The 23,063-nt window shown below is 53.5% G+C and overlaps 1 protein-coding gene across 16 annotated transcripts in view; it reads left to right on the top strand.

Annotated features, from left to right (window-relative positions):
- The window catches only part of ATP2B2 (ATPase plasma membrane Ca2+ transporting 2), a 383,598-nt gene that overhangs the window by 305,300 nt on the left and 55,235 nt on the right, over positions 1 to 23,063 (top strand). For 10 of the 16 annotated variants that reach the window (XM_019428155.2, XM_053898117.1, XM_053898121.1 and 7 more), the window contains 5 exons: positions 4,555 to 4,812; positions 5,817 to 5,942; positions 18,727 to 18,852; positions 20,551 to 20,583; positions 21,720 to 21,779. In XM_019428155.2, the coding sequence (XP_019283700.1) occupies positions 4,555 to 4,812; positions 5,817 to 5,942; positions 18,727 to 18,852; positions 20,551 to 20,583; positions 21,720 to 21,779 (603 nt within the window). The remainder of the gene's footprint in view (positions 1 to 4,554; positions 4,813 to 5,816; positions 5,943 to 18,726; positions 18,853 to 20,550; positions 20,584 to 21,719; positions 21,780 to 23,063) is intronic. The other 6 variants (XM_053898124.1, XM_053898120.1, XM_053898127.1 and 3 more) reach the window with 3 other exon arrangements.

Genomic DNA, 23,063 nt, shown 5'->3' with positions numbered 1-23,063 from the left:
CCAACCATATTTCCTGCCATGACTGAGATTTAAATTTGACTTTAAGCTTCCTGGATGCCAAGGCAGAAAGGGAATTAGGATGACTTTCTTAGCTCAGGCTATCAACAAGGCAGGAAAACAGTTTCTTTGGTTGGTAGCGTGTCCCCTGACAGTGAATTCTGGGATGAACTTTCACATAGGGCCTTATAAGAGATGCATATCGGGCAACAATCTTTGCAGGAGTTTCACAGAAAATGTAGAAGGCTACACATGGCTACTTGATTGAATAAGCCTTGAACTCAGCTAAAGGTGCAACACACAACCATAATAATAATGATCATTCTTCTAACTATTTGTGTAGCCGGCGCTAGTTGGGAGCATTTACAGTAGAAGTTCATTTGATCTTCACAAGAACCCTGTGGGTAGGTGCTGTTATCATCCGGGAGCCAAGGCCCTGAGATAGTAAATGACTCTCTAGGTCACACTCTAGGAAGCAGCAGAAGCATGACTCAGACCCAGACGTTCTGGCTTCCGAGCCCACGCTCTATCACTCAGCTGCATTTCCTCAGGAAGGGACAGGACTGAGTCAATGCCCCCCAGGTAAATGGCTTCCTGTGACCCAGTTTAGTGCAAGATAGAGAAGTCAGAGGGCAGATGGTAGAGGGGGGTCCCGTGAGAGCACGGATTAACTCCAAGTGCATGCCAGGAGGAGCCTTCCCACACACAGCCCTCCAAACAGAGGGCTGCCCTTCCCTTCTAGAGACATGGAAACCAAGGCCCAGAGAGGGGAAGAACCTACCCAAGGTCACACAGCTTGTTAGGCAGTAAGGCTCGACTTTCAATCCAGGTCTTCTAGTTCTTTCCACTGCCCCTCCCTACCTCTAGCTGAGACACTAGCTCAGGCCAGACCTGGGTGGATGAGGGCAGCCACTGCACATATCCCAGCACCAGAGAGTGAAGTTCCTGCACTCTGTGGCTATACGTTCTCCCCAATGCCCAGGCTCTGGCCTGAGCTCTGAGTTCTGGACCTTTCATGTTGCCAGGCCCACCGCCCTGCCAAGTCAGACTCAAGCTTCATCAGCCGTGTCCAGAATGATGCTGGTGATGGGTTTACAAACCGTAGAGCCTTGCGGCACCCACCACACTTTCCTGTTTGCTTCCTTGGCTCAGAGTCCTCCAGATACTTGGGGGAGGTCACACAGCATGTTCATGACAGAGCTGGGATTGGCACACCAGTGTTCCCAACTCCCTGTTCCTGACAGCTCCCCTAGTGTCAGAGTGCCAGCAGAGTGACAGGCACATAGTAGGTGTTTAGAAAACGTTTGTGTCTCTTCTAGTTTCGAGGGCCCATATTTGATCCCGGGCCCTGGTAACCTTCTAGCAAGTCATTTTCCCATTTTACTGATGGACAAGAAGAGTAGGCCCAGAGAGGCCAAGAAGTTCCCTGAGGTCACACAGACAAAAGCCGAACCTTACAAAGCCTCAGGTCCAGGGAGAGCAGCTGCGGGCTGCTCAGAACCTGTTCCTGCCCCAGCCCAAGGGGCCCCAGAGGAGACCTCAGCAGGGTCTGCCCAGTGCCCCCCTTCTTTCCATTTCCCCATCTCTTTTCCCTGATTGCATCTGGGGCAGCAGGAGTTGTTCCCAGGGTCCAGCAGTTCCTGGTAGCTGAAGGCCTAACCCAGCAATCCACAGCCCCACTCTGGCCCACCCAAGGCACAGAGTGACCATCAGACAGTTCTCAGAAGGAAGGAAAAACAAATGGGCTTTGGCCAGTAGAGTGCCCTCAAGGACCCAAAGGGCTCCTTGGTATGGAACCAGCAAAGGCAACAGGCAGGGTTGGGAGTCAAGGGAACAGAGTGTGAACCCTGCTCAGCTACCACCCCCTTGGCTTCCAGAAGCCAGTCCAGGGAGAGTAGCTCATGAAAAGGAGACCATTTATCTTGTACCCAACAGATGCCAGGCCCTTACTAGGCCCTGGGGTCACAAAGTCATCCCACATTACAGCTGTCCAAACGGAGACTCAGACAGACCAAGTCACTTACCCAAGGTCACACAGCAGAGCCAGGATTCAAAGTCAGTCTTTACAATTCCAGACCCCAAAGGCTTTCCATGGTCCTTGGTTATCTCTGAGTGTCCTAAATGCTGCAGTGACTTCTGTCATCTGTAAATGGGGGGGGGGGGGGGGGGGGCGGGGGGGGGAACCAATGAAATACACAACAGGGAAAGAGTAGTCTTCCCATTTACAAAGCACGTAGCAGAGGCAGAGAGTAATAAAAGTCCCATAAAGCAAAGAACTGGGGCTCTGTATCTCAAGTCACTCCCCTAAAGCCCAAAAGAGCACATTTCCATGGATTGGGTTTCTGTTTAGAAAGGTTCACCTGTGTTTCCCAGGCTTTGGGGCTTCTGGTGTCATTCATGATGGTGGAGGGGTGCCCTTGTTTGCCTCCCCCGGTCATCGCAGCTGAACTCCAGCTGGATGCCTCCATAGCTTGGGGCCCCAGGCTCCATCCAAGGCTGGCTGTGAACTTGAATGCATTTAGGCACTCTGCACACCGGATGACAAAAAACAGCAGCTTTCACTCTTTGTTGGCTATGTGCTCAGGAGGGTGAGTGCTTTACGTAAAGGCTCTCCCTCTGTCCTCTCAGCCACCTTCGAGGGAGTGTCTGTCACCACCCCCATTTTACAAATGAGAAAACTGAGGCACAGTGGTTAAGTAGCCCGGTCATAGGCACCCAGCAGTGACTGAATCAAAGCTGGGATTCAAGCTCAAGGCTGGCCCAATGGCAGTTACTTTAGCATGATTATGATTATCATCAGCACTAAAGGCTGGTCCAGTTAAGCAGTTTAAGATTATTGCAAAAGTCTGAAATTTCAAAAGAAAAAAAGAGTGACATCGAGGACCTTGTGCAGTGATATGGTTGTTTACTAGTCTGCAGAGTGTGACTCGTTTGGTGAAAGCTGTGGAATTTTCTAGTGATACATACTGCTGGGCCACATGATTCTGTACCGTCCCAAGCTTAGGCCCACCAGCTAGCCTTGACCTCCACCCCTCCAGGGGCTGGAAAACATTCCCTGGTACCACTTGGCCTTCTGGTCATGTTGCTTCTGACCCTCTGGCTTCCCAGAAGCTCCTGCTGGGATCTCTCAAAACTGTTCTCTCTTCCTTGGGGCTGAAGTGGACTTCCAGACAGTTAGCCAAGGGTCTTTGGCAACGTGAGGCCAGCACATGGCAGAGGAGGCCACTGGGCTCAGGGACAGTAGGCAGACCAGACCCAGATTCCAGGCCTGGATTCAAACTCCAGATCTGTTGTATGACCCCAGGTGAGTTGCCAGCCCTCTCTGAACCACTTCTCTTGGTCAGCTTGAGAACTAAAGTGAATGCTTGGCACAAGTCACTTGTGACTGGTCCAGTCCCCTGCCCTGCCACCACGAAAGGGAAGCTCTCTGAGTTTTCCGGGGATGGATAGTCTGATGCTACTCGGGTCATTTTCCATAGAAAGGGCAGTTCACCACCTCCTGGTGGGGAAAAGGGGCTGGGCTAGTCCTGGCTGTCACACCTACCTTGGCTGTTCCCTCACCTCTCTGAGCCTTAGTTTCCTCATCTGTAAATGGAGGTAACTCTCCCTCTCTGGGTCCTTTGGGGGACACAGGAGGCAGGGTGCATGGAGGGGCTTGGAAAGACCCTAGGACCTAGTACTGCATGGGCAGGGCCTGAGGCTTTTGTATCAGATAGGCCTGCTTTTTTCTTCTTTGGTTCACATGGTGGGCCTGGCAGGCCTCAAGCAGTTTGGGGAACCAGACTGGGATGTTCAACAGTGCAAGAGTGTATGGGATGCACAGTCACTGTAGGACAGATGAGCAGCCTACAGCCTAGAGGGTGGCATCAAATCCAACCAGAGATGCAAAAGGGCTGTGTGCTAAGCTCTAGGTGGGGCTTTTACCTTCCTCTCCTGGAACCTAGAAAGAGGTCTCCGTGACTCCAGTTTTGCAGAGGAGGACACTGCAGCACAGAGAGGACGGTGAGTTACCCAGGATCACGGAGGGGCAGTGGCAGAATTAGAACCAGCTCGTTGGAGGTCGGGCCCGGCACCGTGGTTCCTGCCCTCCAGCCTGCTGTCTGCAGACCTGCCTCACAGTTGCTGGAAGAATGGAAAGAAAGCACATCAGCCAAACTGCGCTCCAGACCCTGATCAATACTGACTGCCTTCGTCCTGTTACATCCTCACTTTTTCTCTTTCTTCATGAATCAGACCTGCTGGGTCTGTGCTGGAGCCACCATGGACCTTACCTCACTGAAGTTCAGCCCTCACAATAGGTCCCCCAGATAAAGAATATCCGTCCCTTTTTACAGATCTGAAAACTGAGGTTCAAAGAGATCATTTGTCCAAGATCCCACCCCTAGAACCAACACAGGAAACCGAAGGGCTCACCACCCAGACACATTGGATAAATTGGATCGTGTTCATCTAATTATCAACGTTTTTTACTTGGGGAGCTGGGATTTAAATCCAGGCCCGTGAGGCCCCTCCTGCCTGGCTGACCCCACCCTGCCTGCTTCCTTCTGCCCTCTGCAGGATGTGCGACGGCCCAGGGAGGGGCAGAGGATGAAGGGGAGGCGGAGGCGGGCTGGATCGAGGGGGCGGCCATCCTCCTCTCTGTCATCTGTGTGGTCCTGGTCACGGCCTTCAATGACTGGAGCAAAGAGAAGCAGTTCCGGGGCCTGCAGAGCCGCATTGAGCAGGAGCAGAAGTTCACCGTGGTTCGGGCTGGCCAGGTGGTCCAGATCCCTGTGGCCGAGATTGTGGTTGGGGACATCGCCCAGGTCAAATATGGTAAGCGTCCCAGCCACAGAGCCAGGTGCTAGAGCTAGAGTCTGGGCAGAGGCGGGACAGGACAGGCAGACCCAAAGAGGCTGGCCCAGGGAAGGGGGTTGGTTCCTGAAAGCTAATCCCAAGGTAGGATGTCTTCTGAGATCCTTTGGGAGGTAGAAGGCTACTTCTTGGAGGAGGTAGGATTCCAGAATCCATTGAAAGTCAGAAATGGCAGATACATGACACATGTGCTACCACTCTCAAAACCTCCACCTGTAACAGACATTACTAATCAATCACAATTCAAAGCCTAGATACAGAAGCCTTCTCAACATAATGCTCCAAGGACCACTGACACTCAGAATGGGTTTATGAGACGAAATCCCTTTCCCATCTATAATTGGGCTGTTGATGGATGGTTGTTGGGCTATAGAGGGTGTTGTAGGGAGTGGACGTGGATGGGCCTGTGATACTACCGTGGAGAGAGTGGTCAGGCTGGCTGGTGCCAAAGGGGGTATAGGTGAGATATGTCCTGGGTAAGCAGAGGCAGACGATGGGGAAGAGATTGGAGTTCCCTCTTCACTCCACCTTAGGAGGCTTGGTTTCCTCTGATAAAGTGACCTGTCATAGGGTCTCCTCAGCCTAGCCAAGACAGACTAGTCCCTCCTAGAAGAATTTCCCAAACCGTAGTTGAGACCAGAGAATGAATCATTGAGAAAACTGGACCCCAAATCCACACCAGGCCAAGAGAAGCACTTTATAAACAGAAGTACAAGCCCACTTGAGCTAGGATTGTTCTTGGGCCCAGCCTCAGCCCTCCAGGCCTTGTGCCATTCACCTTGGCTCCAGTCTTCAGCTGCCTATTGGCCTGTGATGAGTGCCATCTTGGTTCTAACACCCTGGGAGCTCTAGGCAGCTGGTCCCCAATGGTGAACTTGACCTTGCAAACACACCTTCAAAGGAATGTTCCTAGACCCTCCAGCCACCTGAGACCCTGCTAACTCGATTGCCCTTCCTACCACCAGGTGACCTTCTCCCTGCTGACGGCCTCTTCATCCAGGGCAATGACCTCAAAATCGACGAAAGCTCCCTGACGGGAGAGTCTGACCAGGTGCGCAAGTCCGTGGACAAGGACCCCATGCTGCTGTCAGGTGAGATGTGGCCCAACGGTGGGTCACTCCCATTGCCAGTTCCTGCCTCTATGCTGTGGGGGGCACCTGTGTCCCCTTCATGAGGCTGGAAGTTCTCAAAGACTTTGTTCCTTGGCTTCAGATCTCCAGCCAGCTCAGCCCCAAATGACAACTCCCTCCCTTTCCCCCCAACAACCGTACTTTGAGCCTACTGTGTACTTAGCACTGCTCCAGGCCCTGGGGATAGTGCAGTAAAGAAAATCGACAGACAATCCCTGCCTTCATAGAACTTACTTTCTATGTTCTACTTACTTTGGTCTTCTGAAAAGTCAAACGCCAGAGGCTGTTCTTATCAGGGATAGGGAAGGATCGATCAGGTGACAGTTATGTTGAATACCTACCATGTGCCAGACACTGGGCTGGGTACTTGGGATACAGCAATGAATGAGGCTGACAAGTCCCCTCCCCTGAGAAGCTTGTGGTGCAGTGAGAAGCCCCAGACATTGTGAAAACTCCAGGAGGTGGTGGGTCTATGATGAAAATAAAGCAGAGCGATGGAAGGCAGGTGGCTGCGGAGGGCGGGGGGGCCATGTTTGAGGTGAGGTGTGAACGATGAGAGAGAGCTGGCCTAGTAACTATTTGTGGGGAACGTATACGAGGGAACAACAAGTGTAAAGGTCCTGACGCAGGAGGAAATTGAGTAAAATGGATGGGGTGGAGGGCCTCAATGCCACCTCTCGAAGAGTTAGTTTGGAAATGTTCTAAGTATGATGAGGGTCATCTGGAATAGTTTTAAGCAGTGAACTAGACACATTGCATTTGTAAAATCTCATTCTGGCTGCTGCAGGGGGCAAGAGAGGAGGTAGAGAGACCTTGCAGAGGTGAGGCACCTGCTGGATGAGACACTCCCTTCGAGGGGACACACAAAGGGTCTCATTGCTCAGCGCGGCTCAGGAAACATCCTCTGAGAAGCTGCCCTGGGCCAGGCCCCCACAATGATTCTGAGCCTCCTCCTGACCATAAGAGCCTCCAGCCTGTAGACTGCAAACAGCTCATTCCACAGTAGAGGAGTGAGAAGATGCGAGAAAGCCAGAAAAGGGACAGAACCACTTAAATTGGAATTGAGCTGGGTTTTAAAGGGTGAGTAGGAGCTCGCCAAGCAGAATTATAGAGGAAGGCCTCAGAGCAGAAGCAAATGTGTGCAGAGACACAGAAGTCTGAAGGAATATGGGATGTCCTAGAGATACGTAGGGATACGCAGAGGACAATCAGCATGTCTGCAGGGTAGGATGAGAGAAAGGAGTGAGAATCGGAGCTGGGGCATTTATTTATCCAGAACATACGTAACCAACATTTGTTAGGTAGCTCCTGTTTGCCGGTGGTTGGTGGGACAAGTAAGGTCCCTACCTTCCTGGAGCTTAAAATCTAGTAAAAAGAAACAGACAATAAAGGAACAAGCAAGCAAATATGTAAGATAATTTCAAATATTCAGATGACATTATACCACTGTAATGAGATAGAGGCTCTGAGAAAGGGGACAGGAATCTTTTTGGTCAGAGAAGGCCTGTCTGAGGAGGTTTCTTGTGAGCTGAAACCAGCACAATGAGAAGAAATAACACTCCAGGTAGAGGGACAGGAAGTGCAAAGGCTCTGGGGACTAGGAGATCATATAAAGCCTTGAACTCCTTCTTGGAACTTAGGGCCACATCAGGGTTCATGTCACTGAGGCTCTGGTTCTGACCTCTGAGATAAAGTGGTTGACGGAGAGGCAATCATCCTTGGGAGAAGTGGCCTGGTGGGTCATCTGGATCAGCAGAAGTCAAGTGGAGGCACTAGGCCTGAATGGATGGGTGTTGAAGGTTCCAGACAGTTTGAAGAAGGGAGAGGAGGGGTAGTTACCTCACAGGAGGCTAAGGAGATAAAATGTTCAGAATCACTGACTTGGTGCATCACAGACCAGCCAAGGAGATGGGCACAAGTACAGGGAGACTCTGGAAAAGACACAGACAGGGCAGAGATGGGATGGGAAGTCAGCTAGCCAGCCCAAGTCGAACCAACTGTTTGGGCCTTTACCTATACATCTAGCTGGAAGCCCAGGTAAATAGTATAGGCCCTGGGCCTCCAGATGTCACGAGACAGCAGCCAAGGTGTCTTGGGATGCCCCTGTGGGCAAGATACAGCAGGATGTGCTAGGGGCCAGGAGATTTGGGTGGGTTTGTGCTGATTGATGGGTTGCTGGTAGTCCAGTGGGAGGTTTCTGGGCTTCTCTGGAGCTCTATCCTGTTTCAGCATGGAAAGTATGCCTGTCAACTTTGCAGAGACCATGCATGAAGTGCAGGGGGATGGCAAAAAGAAAGCAAGAGTCAGGACCCACCAAGAATGCCAGAGCGCAGGGTGAGCTTGACTGTGAACTGTAGTGCTGACATTCTGAAACATATCTGCATGGGGCTGGGACGGCCGAATGATTCACGCAGGCTCACGGGGAATGGGGGGGTGAGAAGAGGGTATAGGCAACCCTACAGAAAGCAGTCTACAGAAAGAGAAATTCTGTAACGAAACCATTCTAGGACAAAAGAGGCTGCCTGGCAGGTAGTGAGTTCCTGGTCACGGTTTGTGTGTAAGCAGGCCTGGACAGGCTGTGGGGTGTTGGGGGTGTTGTGGAGTGGACCCAAGCACCGAATGGGCACTGCATTCAATGCCCTCCCAGGCCTGAGAGTCACAGATTCATCACACCCATCCTCACCTTGTACCTCTGCTACAGGTGCACCTTGCTTTGTTCCCTCTGCCCTGCCCCTGCTGAGGTTGCTCCCCACTCTTAGATGGCCCTCTCCCTTCCTTGTTACACATTTAACTCCTGTTCATCTGCTCAGGCTCCACCCCCTCCAAGAAGCCTTCTCTACCCACCACTGCCCGTGGGCAGTCACCCCCATACAGCATGGCACTCACACACATTTCAGCCCATGACACCCACACTGTGCTTGGCCCTTTCGAGCACAGCCCTGTCATGTTGACCGAGTCTCTCACTGTGCAAACCATCTCAGATAAGGTAAAGAGTAAAATTCTTCCAGTTCTGCCTCCCAAAGAGATCTAATGATGTCACTCTTATGGGCCCCTTCCATCCTTGGCCGTATGCAGATAAACACACACCATCACCATTTGGATGCCCTTCTTCGTGGATCCTCTCTCCCAGACAGGTCCAGCAGCCAGGAACCCTGGCGTGAGGCTACCAGGAGGTCATGCCCCGCCCATCCATGGGTCCACATGGCGTGGGGGCTCAAGCACTGTCTGCCAGAGAGAGGAAAAAGGCTGGGGCTCTTGTAGAAAAAGCTGGGTGGGGCTGGACTGAGCCAGATCTGGGCTTTGGAATGAACTCACTGTGTGGCCTTGGGCCATGTCGCTCCACTTCTCTTGATCCATGAGGACAGTAGGGATGTTCTGGTGTGTGATGTAGGCAAAGCCCCTGCCTAGCCCAGTGCTAGCTGAGGGATGCCCACAACGGGTTGGTTCCCTTCCCTATTCCTCAGATGGAGCCTGGACTTGGGAGTGAAACACGTCTGGGTTCAAATCCCCACTGCTCTCATTTGCTAGGAGCCCCTGGACAAGCTTCTTACCCTTTCGGAACCTCCATTTCCTTGCTTATAAAATGGGTTGACCCCAGCTCACGAGTCTTCTTTCATCTTGACTATCTCCCCCTTCCTCCTCTCTGAGATCTGCCCCATCCAGCTCCTCCCCACCTTCAGCCTGCATGAGCCTGCCTCCTCCAGGGGATTTTCCTCGATTGTTCTGAACTCTGGAGAACTGCCATTTGGATGCTCGTTTTTGTGCATGGACAGACACCTTGGACACCTTCCCTGTGCCGGAAGGCCTTGTTGGGCCTTCCAGTTGAATGACCCCTGGGGAAGACAGGGACCTGGCTGGGGCACCTGCAGGGTCCTCATGGTAGCTCAGAAACCCCCCTCATGGCATCTGGCACAGTGGTTCAACCTAGAGGAAGGCAAGGAACTCTCTGCTGCTGGGTCACTTGGCCCAGCCGTGCCCAGCCTGTGACCCTGGACAGGTCTGTCCACCTCCCTGAGCCCCAATGTTGGGAGACCAGCTCTGTGCAGTGGAGGAGTTGGTCAAAGGCCCTTCCCCTCCCCCCCGCCCCCTGCCTACCCCACAGGGCTGTTGTGGGGACCACATGCATGGATGGACGGGACTATCCTTTGCAAATGGTACAGGCGTGAGGTGCTGTGTGGTGGGGAGCAAGGACAGCGTTTGGAGGCAGAACACCCAGGTCCCAGACCTCTGTCAGCTCCACCTATGACCTCTGCCCCGCAGGTCCTCAGCCTCTCCATCTGACAAATGGGGACAGACCTGCCTTCAGAAAGACTCAGATGTCCCCAGTGTTCAGGCACAAAGAAAATCCAATAACGGCCTGGAGCTCGTCTCCCAAGATGGACAGGTAGACACAGGCCCGTGACTGAGGTGTCTTTGGGCCAGGCACGGTAGAATGCTTACGGGGCGCGAGCTCCCACCTCCATGGGGTCGGGCAGGGAGAGCGTGGGTGCCACACCAAGAGCATGACTACTTCTGGCTGCTGCCTGCAGAAGCACCCTGGCCCCAGTGTGACTGCAGCGTCCTCTGTACAAGGGGAACCAGAAATCCAGCTTTCGTGTATGATCTCACAGTGTTCAACTGTTGGCAAGAAATTCCCATTTTTTAAAAGCCTGTGTGTGTGATCAAGCAACATATGGGTGAGCCCTGGAGTAAAAACTCTGACCTGGGCCTTTTTTTTTTTTTTTTTTTTTTTTTTTTTTTGTTTGTTTGTTTTAGTTTTGTACTTTAAGATAATTTCCAACTTTCAGGAAAGTGGCAATACTGGTACAAAGAACACCTGAACGCCCTTCCTTCTGATTCAGCTGATGTTACCATTTTTGCCCCATTTGTTCTCAGGAGGCTCATCCTGTCTTGTGGTCGTGATGGCCCTTTGGCCCCTTCACACTTTATGTGTATCTCCTTTTTTAAATTTTTACCATTTATTTATTTTTGAGAGACAGAGAGAGACAGAGTGCAAATAGGAGGGGGGCAGAGAGAGAGGGAGACACAGAATCCAAAGCGGGCTCCAGGCTCTGAGCTGTCGGCACAGAGCCCGACGCGGGGCTCGAACCCATGAACTGTGAGGTCATGACCTAGCTGAAGTCGGACGCTCAACCGACTGAGCCACACAGGCACCCCACTTCATGTGTCTCTCCTAAGGAAAGGATATTTTCACACATAACCACAGCACAGCTAGCAATTCAGGAAACCCAACATTGATGTAATACCGTTAACTAATATTCTGTACGTATTCGTGTCCATCAACGGTCCCCACGGCATCCTCCTGGCTGGGACCCTGTGTAGGCCCTGTGAGGCGTCTAGATGTCCAGCCCCTTCCGCCTCCTTTGACACAACAGCTTCCGTTCATGGAACCCCGTGGTCTCTCATGCCCCCAGGTCATGAATCCCTGTGAGAGCCCCTTGGAAGCAGCGAAATAAATGAGAAATAAATACCTAGACTTGTGATTCGGCAGCCTTCCTGGAGATTCGCTGATCCCTAGAGAACTGTGGTCTCGTCTGGATTTACACCTGGGGAAACTGAGGCCCAGAGCAGGAGTGTAAAGCGCCACAGAAGGCAGGGCCAGAACGAGACCCCAGCCCTCCAGCCTCCTAGCCCCAAGCTCTTCCCGTAGCCTCTATGCACAAGCCCACCTCTGAGGACACTGTGACTTTATGACCCAGCAGCAAGGCCTGTTTGAGATGTCTATCGTAAATTCCATTGGGAAACCAGCGACCAGGCGCCATCTATGTGGCCGGGAAAGGGGCAGGAGCCAGGGGGCCGGGGCAGGGGGGGTGTCCCCAAAAGCAGCAGGGCCCAGCTCCAGCCAGGCCCATTGGCTCAGCCCCCTGCACGACCCCCCACCCACCTCCACCACCCCTGGAGCCAGAGCGTTAACAGCACGAAGTTGCCCAGGACATCGGCAGACCTTCTCAGGCCTGCTGCCCCACCCTGCCTGCCAAGCAGAAGGCCAGGCACGGAGAGCCAGACCTGCCGCCATTGCCGCCGCCTCCAGGGAGCCTAGGACGACACCGTGACTGCAGGAAGTCCCAGTCTGCTGCTCGGCCCGCGCTCTCTCCATTACACTACCCTGCCTCTTCTCCATGAGAGGCAGCGGGGTGTAGTGGATAGAGCACGGGTTCAAGTCCCGGCTCCACCGCTCACAGCTGTGTGACCCTGGGCCACCACTCCACCTCGCTGAGCCAGAGAGGCCATGGGGAGGGGAGGGGCTTGGGGTTGTACTTGCACCAAAACCTACCTCACAGGGCTGTTGTGAGGAGGACAGTCTTGTGGGCGCTGAAATGCTTTGCAAACTGTCTAGTGCTCTGCAGGCATGTGTTATTACTGTTATTAACTGCGTTGATAACAATAATGATGAAGGAACTGCTCCTGGGCTGGGAACCGCATTGGCTTTGCTCGGAGCCTGTGCCTGGAGGCAGATGATAATTCCCAGAAAGGCCAGAAATGGCCTTTATCCTTTCTTCATATCTCTACCCCCAGAAAGAGACCTTTTAGGAGGTAAGACCTCTCTCCTCTCCTGTCCAGAAAGAGGCCTGGGAAGTCAGAGCCAGAAGAGCGAGGAGCCCTAGGTTTGAGCCCCCAGCTGTGCCCCATGTACCCATGTACCTCATGTACCCATGCCCTCATGTACCCATGAGGTACACCGTGCAACCTCAGTCAGTCATTTGCCCTCTCTGGGCGCAGAAGCCCCACTCTGTACAACTAGGCCCCTCCAGCTCTGCCACCAGAGGCTCAGTGCACCCCACTTGCCATTACATAAGGCTTCGGGACCGAGACAGCTGACATCTGGACGAGGCACAGTGGGGGCCATCTCCTGCTGCCCAGAGCCAGTCTGAAGCAGAGATGGCCTTTGAGCCAGCAGTTGGGAATGTTCTGGCCCACCCTCTGCTGCCTGTGTGGGGAGGAGATAAAGGTTCAGGTGGGACGGGACAGGCCATCTGGTTGGTGGAACACCCAGCATTCCCTGGGCCTGAGCTCCTTCTGTCGTGGACAGACGGCCGCTGGGTGGCTGACACAGTTTCCCCTCCATTCTCCTGACTCCCACTTCACTACAGGCCTTCCCAGCGAGGTGGAAAGAACTGGCATGACACCCTCAGTCCACCCTGGCCCTCTCCCCCTAGGCTGAATGCGGGGATGACCTCTCCAGGCTGCTTCCCTGTCTGTAGAAATGGGGTGATGATGGCCGCTCACAGGGTGATTATGACAGCCAAGTGGAAAAAGCAGCTCAGACAGTATTTGCACAAGGGACTGCTCACTAAATACTAATTGTCTCCCTCCCTGCCCTGGAAATGCTTCCAGCGGCTCCCCCCTTGAACACCCAGCAGAGACCCAGCTCTGCAGCCCTCTCTCCACTCAGGCCATTACACCGTCCAGCTTCTCTCTTGCTCCTCCTCTCACGACCCTGAGCGGCTATCGTGCTATCCCACCTCTCCATCTTTGCCTGGGCTGTGCCCGCCCCCGCCCCCTGCCAGCCCACCGGGCCCTAGGTCTCTCTTGTCTTGCGTCGTTATTGATCTGTGTTCCTGTCTGCCCCCCTCACCCCAGCTGGACTGTGAGCTCCTGGAGGGCAGGGACCTCCCTTTGGGCCCTGCTGGCGTTGTACCACATCTGTCCATCAAGTAAATGAGCATGGTGTGCACAGAAAGTGTCACACGTAGTCGGTCTGTCTGCACGAGCCTCTACTGGCCCATCCAAACCAAGATCCCAACTCCCAAGATAACAGCCTTTTAATGGAGGCTGCCCTACGCCACCCAGGAGTGGCCCTTGTCTCTCTGGGACCCTGGGTGCCCAGACTTCATCACTCGGAGGTGATGACCTAACATAGACCACCCATTTTACAAAGGACAGACCGAGGCCCAGAGGGGAGAGGGCTGGCCTCAGGTCACACAGGAAATCAGAAGTAGACACCAGACCAGTTCCCAGGTCCCACCCTCCCCTCAGCTCACGGCTCTCTCAATTTACCCACCCCCCATGTTTGTGTATTCCAAGGGGCTCTGTGAGACCTACAGGAGGTGGAGGCTGCAAGATGATGGCAGAGGACCACAGACAGTGAGGTCCTGGTGCAAGGCTCTGCCGGGACCCCCAAACCTGAAGGGTTCTCACCTCCACCTCTCCCCAGAGACCCTGCCGTTTTCCTGTGGAAGATTTGGTCAACCTTGACCCATATGCCCGAGGCTCCACCACAGCTGCGGCCCTTGGGGTTAAACATTGCCCTTTGTGGGGTAATCTGGGGCTGGGGTGTGATAGCTGAAGGGGGTGACCTGGTCCATTCAACTCCTCCTCTAGTAGGAGGGTGCAGCCAGCCCCTGGGAGGGGAGATGGACGGCCCAGTGCGGCGTGGGGATGAGTGCTAGGCAGGGATAAATCTGACCCTTTGCAAAACCATAAGGACAGTGTACGAAGGGTGTGGAGATTTTCCATAAATGTAACATGTACCCACCACAGAAAATGCACAGCAAGGAGACAGCAGTAAAAAGGGGCTGGAGTTTCCAACTATGAGCTGGGATCTGCTAAGAGGAGACTCACAGTCCGAACCTACAGCAAGTAGTTCGCAGCCTATGGGGGAGCCAGGCCTGGAAACATCCCCAGGGGAAACTGCAGGGGGTGGGGCAATCCAGAGGAGAGAGAAAAAGTCCCCTTGTGGGGATCAGGGAAGGCCACCTAAGAGGGACATTTGTCCCAAGCCAAGAGGAGGAGGTTTTGGACCAGAGGAGGGAGAATGCCACTTGGGGGGTGGTAACTGGGTGAGCAAAGGTGGGAGGCTGAACACAAATTTCCAGTCAGCTGCCCGCTCGCAGGGCAGAGGCCACAGGGCAGAATCGGAGGTCAAGGGTGTGGAGCAGGCTGGGGTCTCATCCAAAGCCTGCTGAGAGGTATTTGGATTTTGGAGATGATGTCAGGGGTGTCTGGGCTGGGAGACAGTGGTTAGAGCCGTGGCGGGGGGGACCGCTGGGGCACAGGGGGAGGGAGGACCAGGGCAGGGGCGGCTGATGCCCCCCAGCACTCTTGGCCCATCTAATGCTGAGGCCTGGAGGCCCACCCTGAGGCTCATCTGAGGCTGAGCAGGCATGTGCTGCGCCTTCACCCCGTGTCCCCATATCCTGTGTCCTGTGTGGTGCCCCCTTGGCTTCCTCCTCCCTCCTCCCTACCTCCTGAGGCACAGCTACCAGCTCCCTACTGTGATGGGAGTGATTAGATTAAAAGGTGATTTGGGGTCTGATTATCTTGGGTGGAAATTGGCCCCCTATGTGTTTTTCCATCCTGCTTAGGGCTGGGGAGGTGGGGAGCGGCATCCTCATTACCAACGAGGCAGAGAAACTTCCTCAGAATACATTTGAGACCAGGGTGTGAGGGCCTGGCTTCCTGGGGTGGGCACTGGTAGGTGACAGAGAGGATAGGCTCAAGAGAGAGGGGAGAGTTCAAATCCCAGCTCTGCCCCCACCAGCCAGTGACTCTGGGCAAGCCACTTCTCCCTTAGCCTCAGTTTCCTCCTCTGTAAACTGAGGGCGGGTGTGAACTCTAATGAGATAATGGTGTGTGAAAGGTTTGACTCGATGCCCGGCCCACGGTAGGTGTCCTACAGAGGTCAGCACTGGCCACTGCCCCTGCCATCTGTGCTCTGAATCAGTGCACTGTACTCCTCACCTTGAAGAATCTGGTGACCCCACCCCCCACATGACCTCTCCAGGCCCCAGGCTCCTCATCTGTCTAATATTGCTGCTGTCAAACTGTCCCCCGCCCACCCCACACAAGCTGAGCCAGTACGCAAGAAATCTTGTCAGCAAGTTACTGTAATTACCAGGGTCCTGTCAGTGGGCCCTGGTGTTCCCAGTTAGTGCCTCTTGGGCAAGTAGATGGGCTCCAGAGTCGGCCTGGGCTGCTTGGCCTCTAGTCAGTGTCTGAGCTCATCCTGTGGTCCCCACTGTGCCCTGCCCAGAGATGAAAGAGTGTTGTCCTTCTGCCCTTAGAATGAACAAGGAGCCAGCTGACCATGTGGGTTCTGCTACACCTCACCAGGCGGCATGCCCCTTCTGGGAGCCTTCATACCTTGGTTCACCCATGCACGGTCAGACAGACTGACCTTTACCCACCATGAAGAAACTCACTGGAGAGTGTCCATCTGTCTGCCTGTAAAGCACTTTGAGATCATGAGATCTTAGAGGGCCAGAGGCTAGAACACACATATACACACATGCGCACACATACGCCTATATACACATGGGTGCACACACATGCACACCAGCACATGCACACACACAATCTCAGGATATCGCTCAGGTCCTAGAACAGAAAAGAAGGAGTGGGTGAAACCTTTTGAAAGGTGAAAATAGATTCCTTTCTTGAGGAAAATGTTGTAAGGTAGATGTTTCTTGAGTTTGCTGACCTAACCTTCAGGTCTAAAGCAAACCAGAAAACAGAAAGCTGCTAGAGACAAGTCACCCCGAAAACAGGGAGAAGTGGCCAGCAGTCTGGAAGAAAAAGAAGGAAAAAGTCTAAAATGCAGAACTGAGTTCAAGAAGCAATTCATCAGGGCCTTTTAGCATCTGGGTCGGTGTCTGTGGCCATTGGGCTCAGCCCCTGTCTGGTTCTTACTGTGCGGCCTGTGGATGGCCTGAAATGCTCCAGCCAGGCTGGGACGCTCACCTCTCTGTCGGAGAAGGAAATACATGCTGCATTGAAGAGAGCTTTCTACCCTGGGTAGTAAGGATTTATATTTAAAAAAAATACAGGTGCCCAAAAGTCCAAACTTCACTTACCTAGGTTCTTTACTAAATAGAGGGACCACTGGCAGGACGGAAGGTGCCTCCTCATGTGTTCCTTGGAGCCTTCTGCATGTGACCCCACACAGGCCATGCAGGTTAACTCTTTCTGTGAGTGACCTGTCTGTCTGTGAAAGCTCCTGGGACACAGTGATGTGTCCCCAGCACCAGCCTGAGGATAGAGGGCTGGCTTCACTGTATCTCCTCTGTCAGAACCAGGCTGCCGTAGTGGCCATCCCCTCCCCAGGCTGGGTCCCAGCTGCCCTCCCTGGACTCCCCTTGTTTCCCCAGTGAGGTCACAGCCAGCTTCAGTGGGTTTGTTTGGTTTTTTTCCCCCAATTTTTCTATCATGGCAAAATACACATGACGTGAAATTTACCATTTTAACCCCTCTCAAGTATACAGGTCAGTGGCATTACATCCATTCACACTGTTGTGCACCCATTACCACCATCCATCTCCAGACCTCTTCATATTGCAAAACTGAACCTCTAGAGCCATTGAATGGGAACACCGCCCCCACCATAAGTTCCCCACTCTAGCCCCTGGCAACCACAATTCCACTGTCTCTGTCTCTGTGAATTTGAGTGCTCTATGGAGCTGCTGTACTGGAATCCACCATAGACGTCCTTCTGTGACTGGTGTATTTCACTGAGCATAATGTCCTCAAGGCTCATGCCTGTATCAGAATTTCCTTCCCTTTTAAGGCCAAATAATACTCCATTGTATGTATATAGCACACTTTTCAGCAGATTTACCTTTGCATTTAATCCTCACTCTGGTACAGAGTCCCCCGAATGAACCTTGGACAGGCTGCCCTCTGATCCTGCACGGTGGAGGGGCCTGTGCAAAGCGCAGCTGACACAGAAACCCCAAAGATGAATAAAAGTGGAGCCACTCTGACCAGAGGCCTCCCTCACCCCCCACAGCCAGCCCTCCTGCCCCTCAAAAGAATTCCAGGGCCCTTTAAACCAGTTTGAGGGGCACCTGGGTGGCTCAGTCAGTTAAGTGTCTGACTCTTGATTTCGGCTCAAGTCAGGATCTCACGGTTCGTGAAATCAAGCCCTGCACGGAGCCTTTTGGGGACGCTCTCTCTTCCTCTCTCTCTCTGCCCCCCCCCCTCTCAAAAATAAACAAAGAAACTTTAAAAAAAATTTTAAAGTCCAGTTTGGAAATCTTAAAATTCTACAAAAGGGGTTCTTAACCTTTCTTTCACCGAGGAGCCTGGGGAAGTCTGGTGTCCTCAGAGATGCCACCCCTAGTCGGAATAAAGCTTTAAAATGCATAAAATAAAATACATTGGATCACAAAGGAAGCCAATGATATTGAAATAATTAAAATAATAAAAAATGTGTGTGATAGAGTAACGTATGTGCTTCTTTGTCAGCACACTAATGACAAGATCCAGCGGTCAGTCTGATAGCTGCCTTACTTGTAAAATCAGGATGAGCATGAATGACTGCAACAGCTATAAAGTCACATGACAAAGAACCTGTCATATTTGTAATACATGTAATGGCGTCGCGGGCGACTAACACTCCTGGGGTCGGTAGCCTATGTCATGGTGAAAATGCTAACTTTCAGTTAGACGGTTGTGAACACCAAGATGTCATTGTCTTCTCATGCAAGTTCACAGAGCCCTGAGTTCTTTCCCAGATCTTTGGGAGGGAGTGGACCCCATTTTAAGCAGTCCTGTCTAGTCCTGTCTAGGACAGAGTGGGGAGGTGGCTCTCTAAGAGAAGGTAGTAGGTGGTAGACGTAGCAGGGTTTGAGTCCCAGGCCCGTGACAGCTCTGTCCCAAGGGCATAGTTTGAACCCTAATCATGGGCGGCACCCCAGGACCTTGGCAGACAGAGCCAGGAGCTTTCTGGGACCCAGTTCCTTCCACTCCTCTGGGGAGGGGGCTTGGGCCCATGCAACGGTAACTTGGCTTTCGTCCCCCTCCCCAGGGACCCACGTGATGGAGGGCTCTGGACGGATGGTAGTGACCGCAGTGGGTGTGAATTCTCAGACTGGCATCATCTTTACCCTGCTGGGGGCTGGCGGTGAGGAGGAAGAGAAGAAAGACAAGAAAGGTAAGCGCAACCCCCTCACAGACCAGGAGAGGAGCTCTTCAGGTCACTTTTTTTTTTTTTTTTTTTTTTTTTTTTTGTCGTTTATTCATTCACTCAACAAAATAGTTATTGAGTGACTTTTATGTCCATGCCCTGTGCCAACAGCTGTCTCCTGCATCCTTGAGGCCCTGCTTGGGCCAGGAGGGTTCTGTCTGTTCCATCTCCAGGGTCTTGTCCCAGTCTCTGTCTGTCTGGTCATGTCATGGAGTACCCTCCCGTCAGGCCAGGCCCAGGGCACTGAACACTTTGTTGAGTCTCCAGCCTTGAGCGTGACCTGGTCCCATCATCAGCCCTGATACGGAGTCGAAAGCCCCACCTGCACTCACTCCTGCCATTAGTCTCAACTCCACAGAGCAGGGCTGCAAACCCACCCAGCACTGACTCAGCCCAGATGTGGGCAGAAGAGATTCCGGGGAATGTGGCCAAACTCATGGTTTCCTCCCCTATCCCCCCAGAGCTGGCACCTTGCCTGGGTTCTAGCTCCTCTGCCACTTTGGAAACAAGATTCCTACTCCCTGGGCTCCCCCTCGGTGCAGCGAGCCGGTAGCCTGGCTACAAGTGCCTCTCAGAGCAGAGGGAGGGATGCACGGAAGACCCTAGAAGCCCAGGCCCAAATCCAAAGGCCCAGGCCTCTGGCCCTTGCACAGCCAGCTCCTTACCCAACACCTAAAGTCAGTCTCAGGAACAGACCCCTCTCACATCTTCAGTCTTTTGTCCTATCTCCTTCCCCAAGCTCCAGAGGAGGGTCCACAACACCCACACCATCTGGGGTCCAGGGGAAGAAGATAAGAATGCTCTCCTTGAATTTTAGGGACAGGCCTGCTACCTCCAGCTCTCCATGGCCGACCAGGCCCAGAGCCTGGGTCACAACCAAAGGTTGCTTGTTCCTAAGGGTAATACCTTATATTTTCTAGAAGGGTCTCCCTAAGATTATGGCAGCCCCAGCAACATGAATAGTGGAGCTAAGCTGTGATCTGAGAAATCCAGAGGTGGGAGAGAACCTGTCTCAGGAGACAGCTGAGGTTGAAGCTGAGGACACAGTCCTTGTCAAGAGCCCCAGAGGGTGTCAGGACAGTGTTCTCACAGTGACGTAGAAGCTGTGGCCAGCTCTGGCCCCAGGGTGCAGACGGTGGGGCAGATATAGGCAGTGGGCGGGGTATGGCAGGATGACACAGGCTTTGCCCCTTTTCTTGGCCTCCCTGGGTCCTGGGTGAGGGGCAGAAGCACCCAGAAGCTCCCACAGGCCAGACCAGTGTTCTCAAAGATTTCAGTAGGAAGATGGGCCTCTCCCGCCCGGAAGCACAGGTCAGAGCCCTTTACTGAACACACACCTATGGCCCAGTGAGATGGGGGTGTCAGTGTAGAAGGAAGAAGTGGGGTGTGGGAGGACAGGGCAGAGGAATATACAGGGCAGCCCCACCTCTCAAGCCCCTGTGAGCAGCACGGCCAGGGCTGGGCCCCCTCTGCATTCCCATTTCATCACCTCCACCAGGGTCATTGCTTAGAGCCTGCCAACCCCGGGCCCCCATTTCAGGATGAGCACAGGCGTGCAGCCGGGTGTGTGTGTGGGTGCGTGTGGGTGTGTGTGTGCGCGCGTGCGCACAGATGAGGCTGGATGTGCTTCTCCTTCATTAACGTGTCTCAAAAATCATCACACAGGTGTGAAGAAGGGGGATGGCCTTCAGCTACCAGGTACAGTAAGACACCCCTCAGGGTAGATGGGGCTTTTAGAAATAGCAGCAGCCTTCGAGCACTGAGCCCTGGCCCCAAGCCACCAGCACACAGCTGGAGGAGGCTCCCTGACCCACCAGACCCTCCACTGTGCCCCCACGCGATGCCAGCCTCACGGCAGGAACCGGCGCCTCACTCTGCCCGTTTGCCCTTCCGGACCCTCACCCCGCCAGCCCATGCACATGGTGCCACCACAGGGCCCGCAGCCCCACACACTGGCATGTAGTGCCCCGCTCACCACCCTGTGACCCCACAGCCCTGCTCTCCTGTGCACACCCCACAGAGCCTGTCCCAGCTCCCCTCACCACTCAGCATGTGCCCCCCGCCCACTAGTGTCACTTCCCTCTCCTGCCCACTCAACCCATTTCCCCACGCCTAGAAAGAACAACCAGAGTGGATTTGAGCATCTCATGTCATTTGTAATTTCTAAACTAAGGGAAACTTGCTAGTACTTTCTCTGTCTCAGGCACAACGTGTGACATGCTTGGTATCACCTATTAAATGATGGGGCATCTCGTAGGGGGGGTAACCAAGGCGATCTTTTGAGTGCTGGTTAGGAAGGAGGAGGTGGCCGCAGGCAGTGGCCTGAGTCAAGGGCTTGAATCCTGAGTCACCACCACGGCTGTTCCATGTTCCACTGGGACGCAGTGATGGCAGTCATAGCAGATACCCAATCAGAATGCCCACACTGCACCCATTACTGAAGGTTTGGAAATGACTCCTGGCCATGGGTCCCTCTGGCCCTGACGGGCAGCCAGATGCCCTCTCATAGAAGCTCCTGTGACGGGGACTTGCCCGATTGGCATGGCCAAGGGGTGCATCCTACCCAACCACATTGATCATCTGCCATGTTTTATTTCAAAGACCCTCCATGTCTGAGTTTTTTACCCTGATTTTTACGGCATCTCTATGGGAACATTTCACCCCCGCCCCCAAATTTGAGTTTCTTGATTTCCAACGGAGATTTTTTTTTTTTAAAGAATATAGTCATGTTACCTCCCGCAAGTTGGTTCATGTCTTTATTGTTGTTGCTGTTCTGCATTGTTGCTTTTCTCCATTGTGACACACTGCATTTTCCATCCCTCCCACCCCCACAGCGGCCGATGGTGCAGCAGGCTCAAATGCTGTAGATAGTGCAAATACCAGCCTAGTCAATGGTACGTCTTCGATGGCGAGCGCTCGGTCTCGGTTGGATGGGCGTCTCTCTCCCCCACCCCCAACTCTGGGCTTGCCTCTCCCTGTTCTGGACCGCACAGATCTTGGATGTGCATGGGCAGCTCTGGGACAATCGTCCTCTCACGTGGGGCAGGCGCTTAAGAGAGAAGCCACCACCGGGGAATCCGCTCCGCACCCACTTGCGGCTGCCAAAATGGCACTGGCTCCTGGTGGGCCCTCAACCCCCAGTGGAGCCCAGAAGAGGGACATAACGTTGGCTTCAGATTTGACTCCCAAGAAGCAGCATCCCACCCGGCGTGGCCCTCTCCTAAGTACATTCCTGGCCCCAGCTTGGGGAAGAAGGCCTGGGGTCAGGACCTGGGCTGAAGCTGGCATCTGGGTCCCTAGTGAAGTCTCCAGTCCTTGGCTCGAAAATTCCCTCGAGGCAGGGGGGACCCAGGCCGGGGTTCAGCCCCTTGGCCCCACCCCATAGCATGGCTGAGCCACAGATAAACATTTCTTCCTCTTCTCTTTCACGGAGTGAACGGGCAGGGGGCTCGCTTGGGCTCGGGCCTGGTTCTGTCCCTCGGACGTGGACTGGTGTTTCCTGCTGTTGCCTGTGCTGGAGCATTTGTCCTGAGTCTCTGCATTCTTATGGGCCCCTCGGGGGTGAGGGGTGGTGGGGGGGGGCTGCCACTGTACATGGGGTCTGCATTTTAACCTCGTTACCCACAGGCATGAAGGAATTGTATTCACTGGCCTCCAAGCCTTTAGAGGGTTTCTTATTTCTATACCCTCCCATCTTCAGAGTGAAGAGGCTTCCGTTTGCTCAGAAAGCTCCCCTGTCCCCAAATTAGGTAGCATGATAGTCACCCAGACTAAGAGCTGTAGGGCTTGATCATAAAACTGTTGCCCGAGAGAATCGAAGAGAAAGGAAAAGTCTTACAGCATCACTGTGTACGAGGCACTGGGCTGTGGGTTTCTCATTCATTATATCATTTACTCCTCACCACTCCTGGACGACATGGAGACCCTATCCTACCTCATACTCCCATCCCCTGCCGCAGACCTCTGGCTGAGCCACCTGCATTCAAAATGACCAATGATGGAAGCACCTAGTGGATGTCAGGGGCCAAGCAAGACACTTCGGCGAGCCGCGCCTTGCCAAGAAGGGCTAATTCGGGTGTAGGTCTATTTCAAGCATAGGAGGAGAAAGGAGAACAGCTTGGGGTGTGGGAGGTGTCATGCGTCATGGAGGAGTGGCGAGGGGTGACAGGGAGAACCGA

Source organism: Panthera pardus, unplaced genomic scaffold, assembly GCF_024362965.1.
Source record: "Panthera pardus isolate Hobbes unplaced genomic scaffold, ASM2436296v1 HiC_scaffold_8, whole genome shotgun sequence".
Lineage (NCBI taxonomy): Eukaryota > Metazoa > Chordata > Mammalia > Carnivora > Felidae > Panthera > Panthera pardus.
The sequence above is the reverse complement of the archived record's forward strand: the minus strand, read 5'-3'. Positions and strand labels throughout refer to the sequence as shown.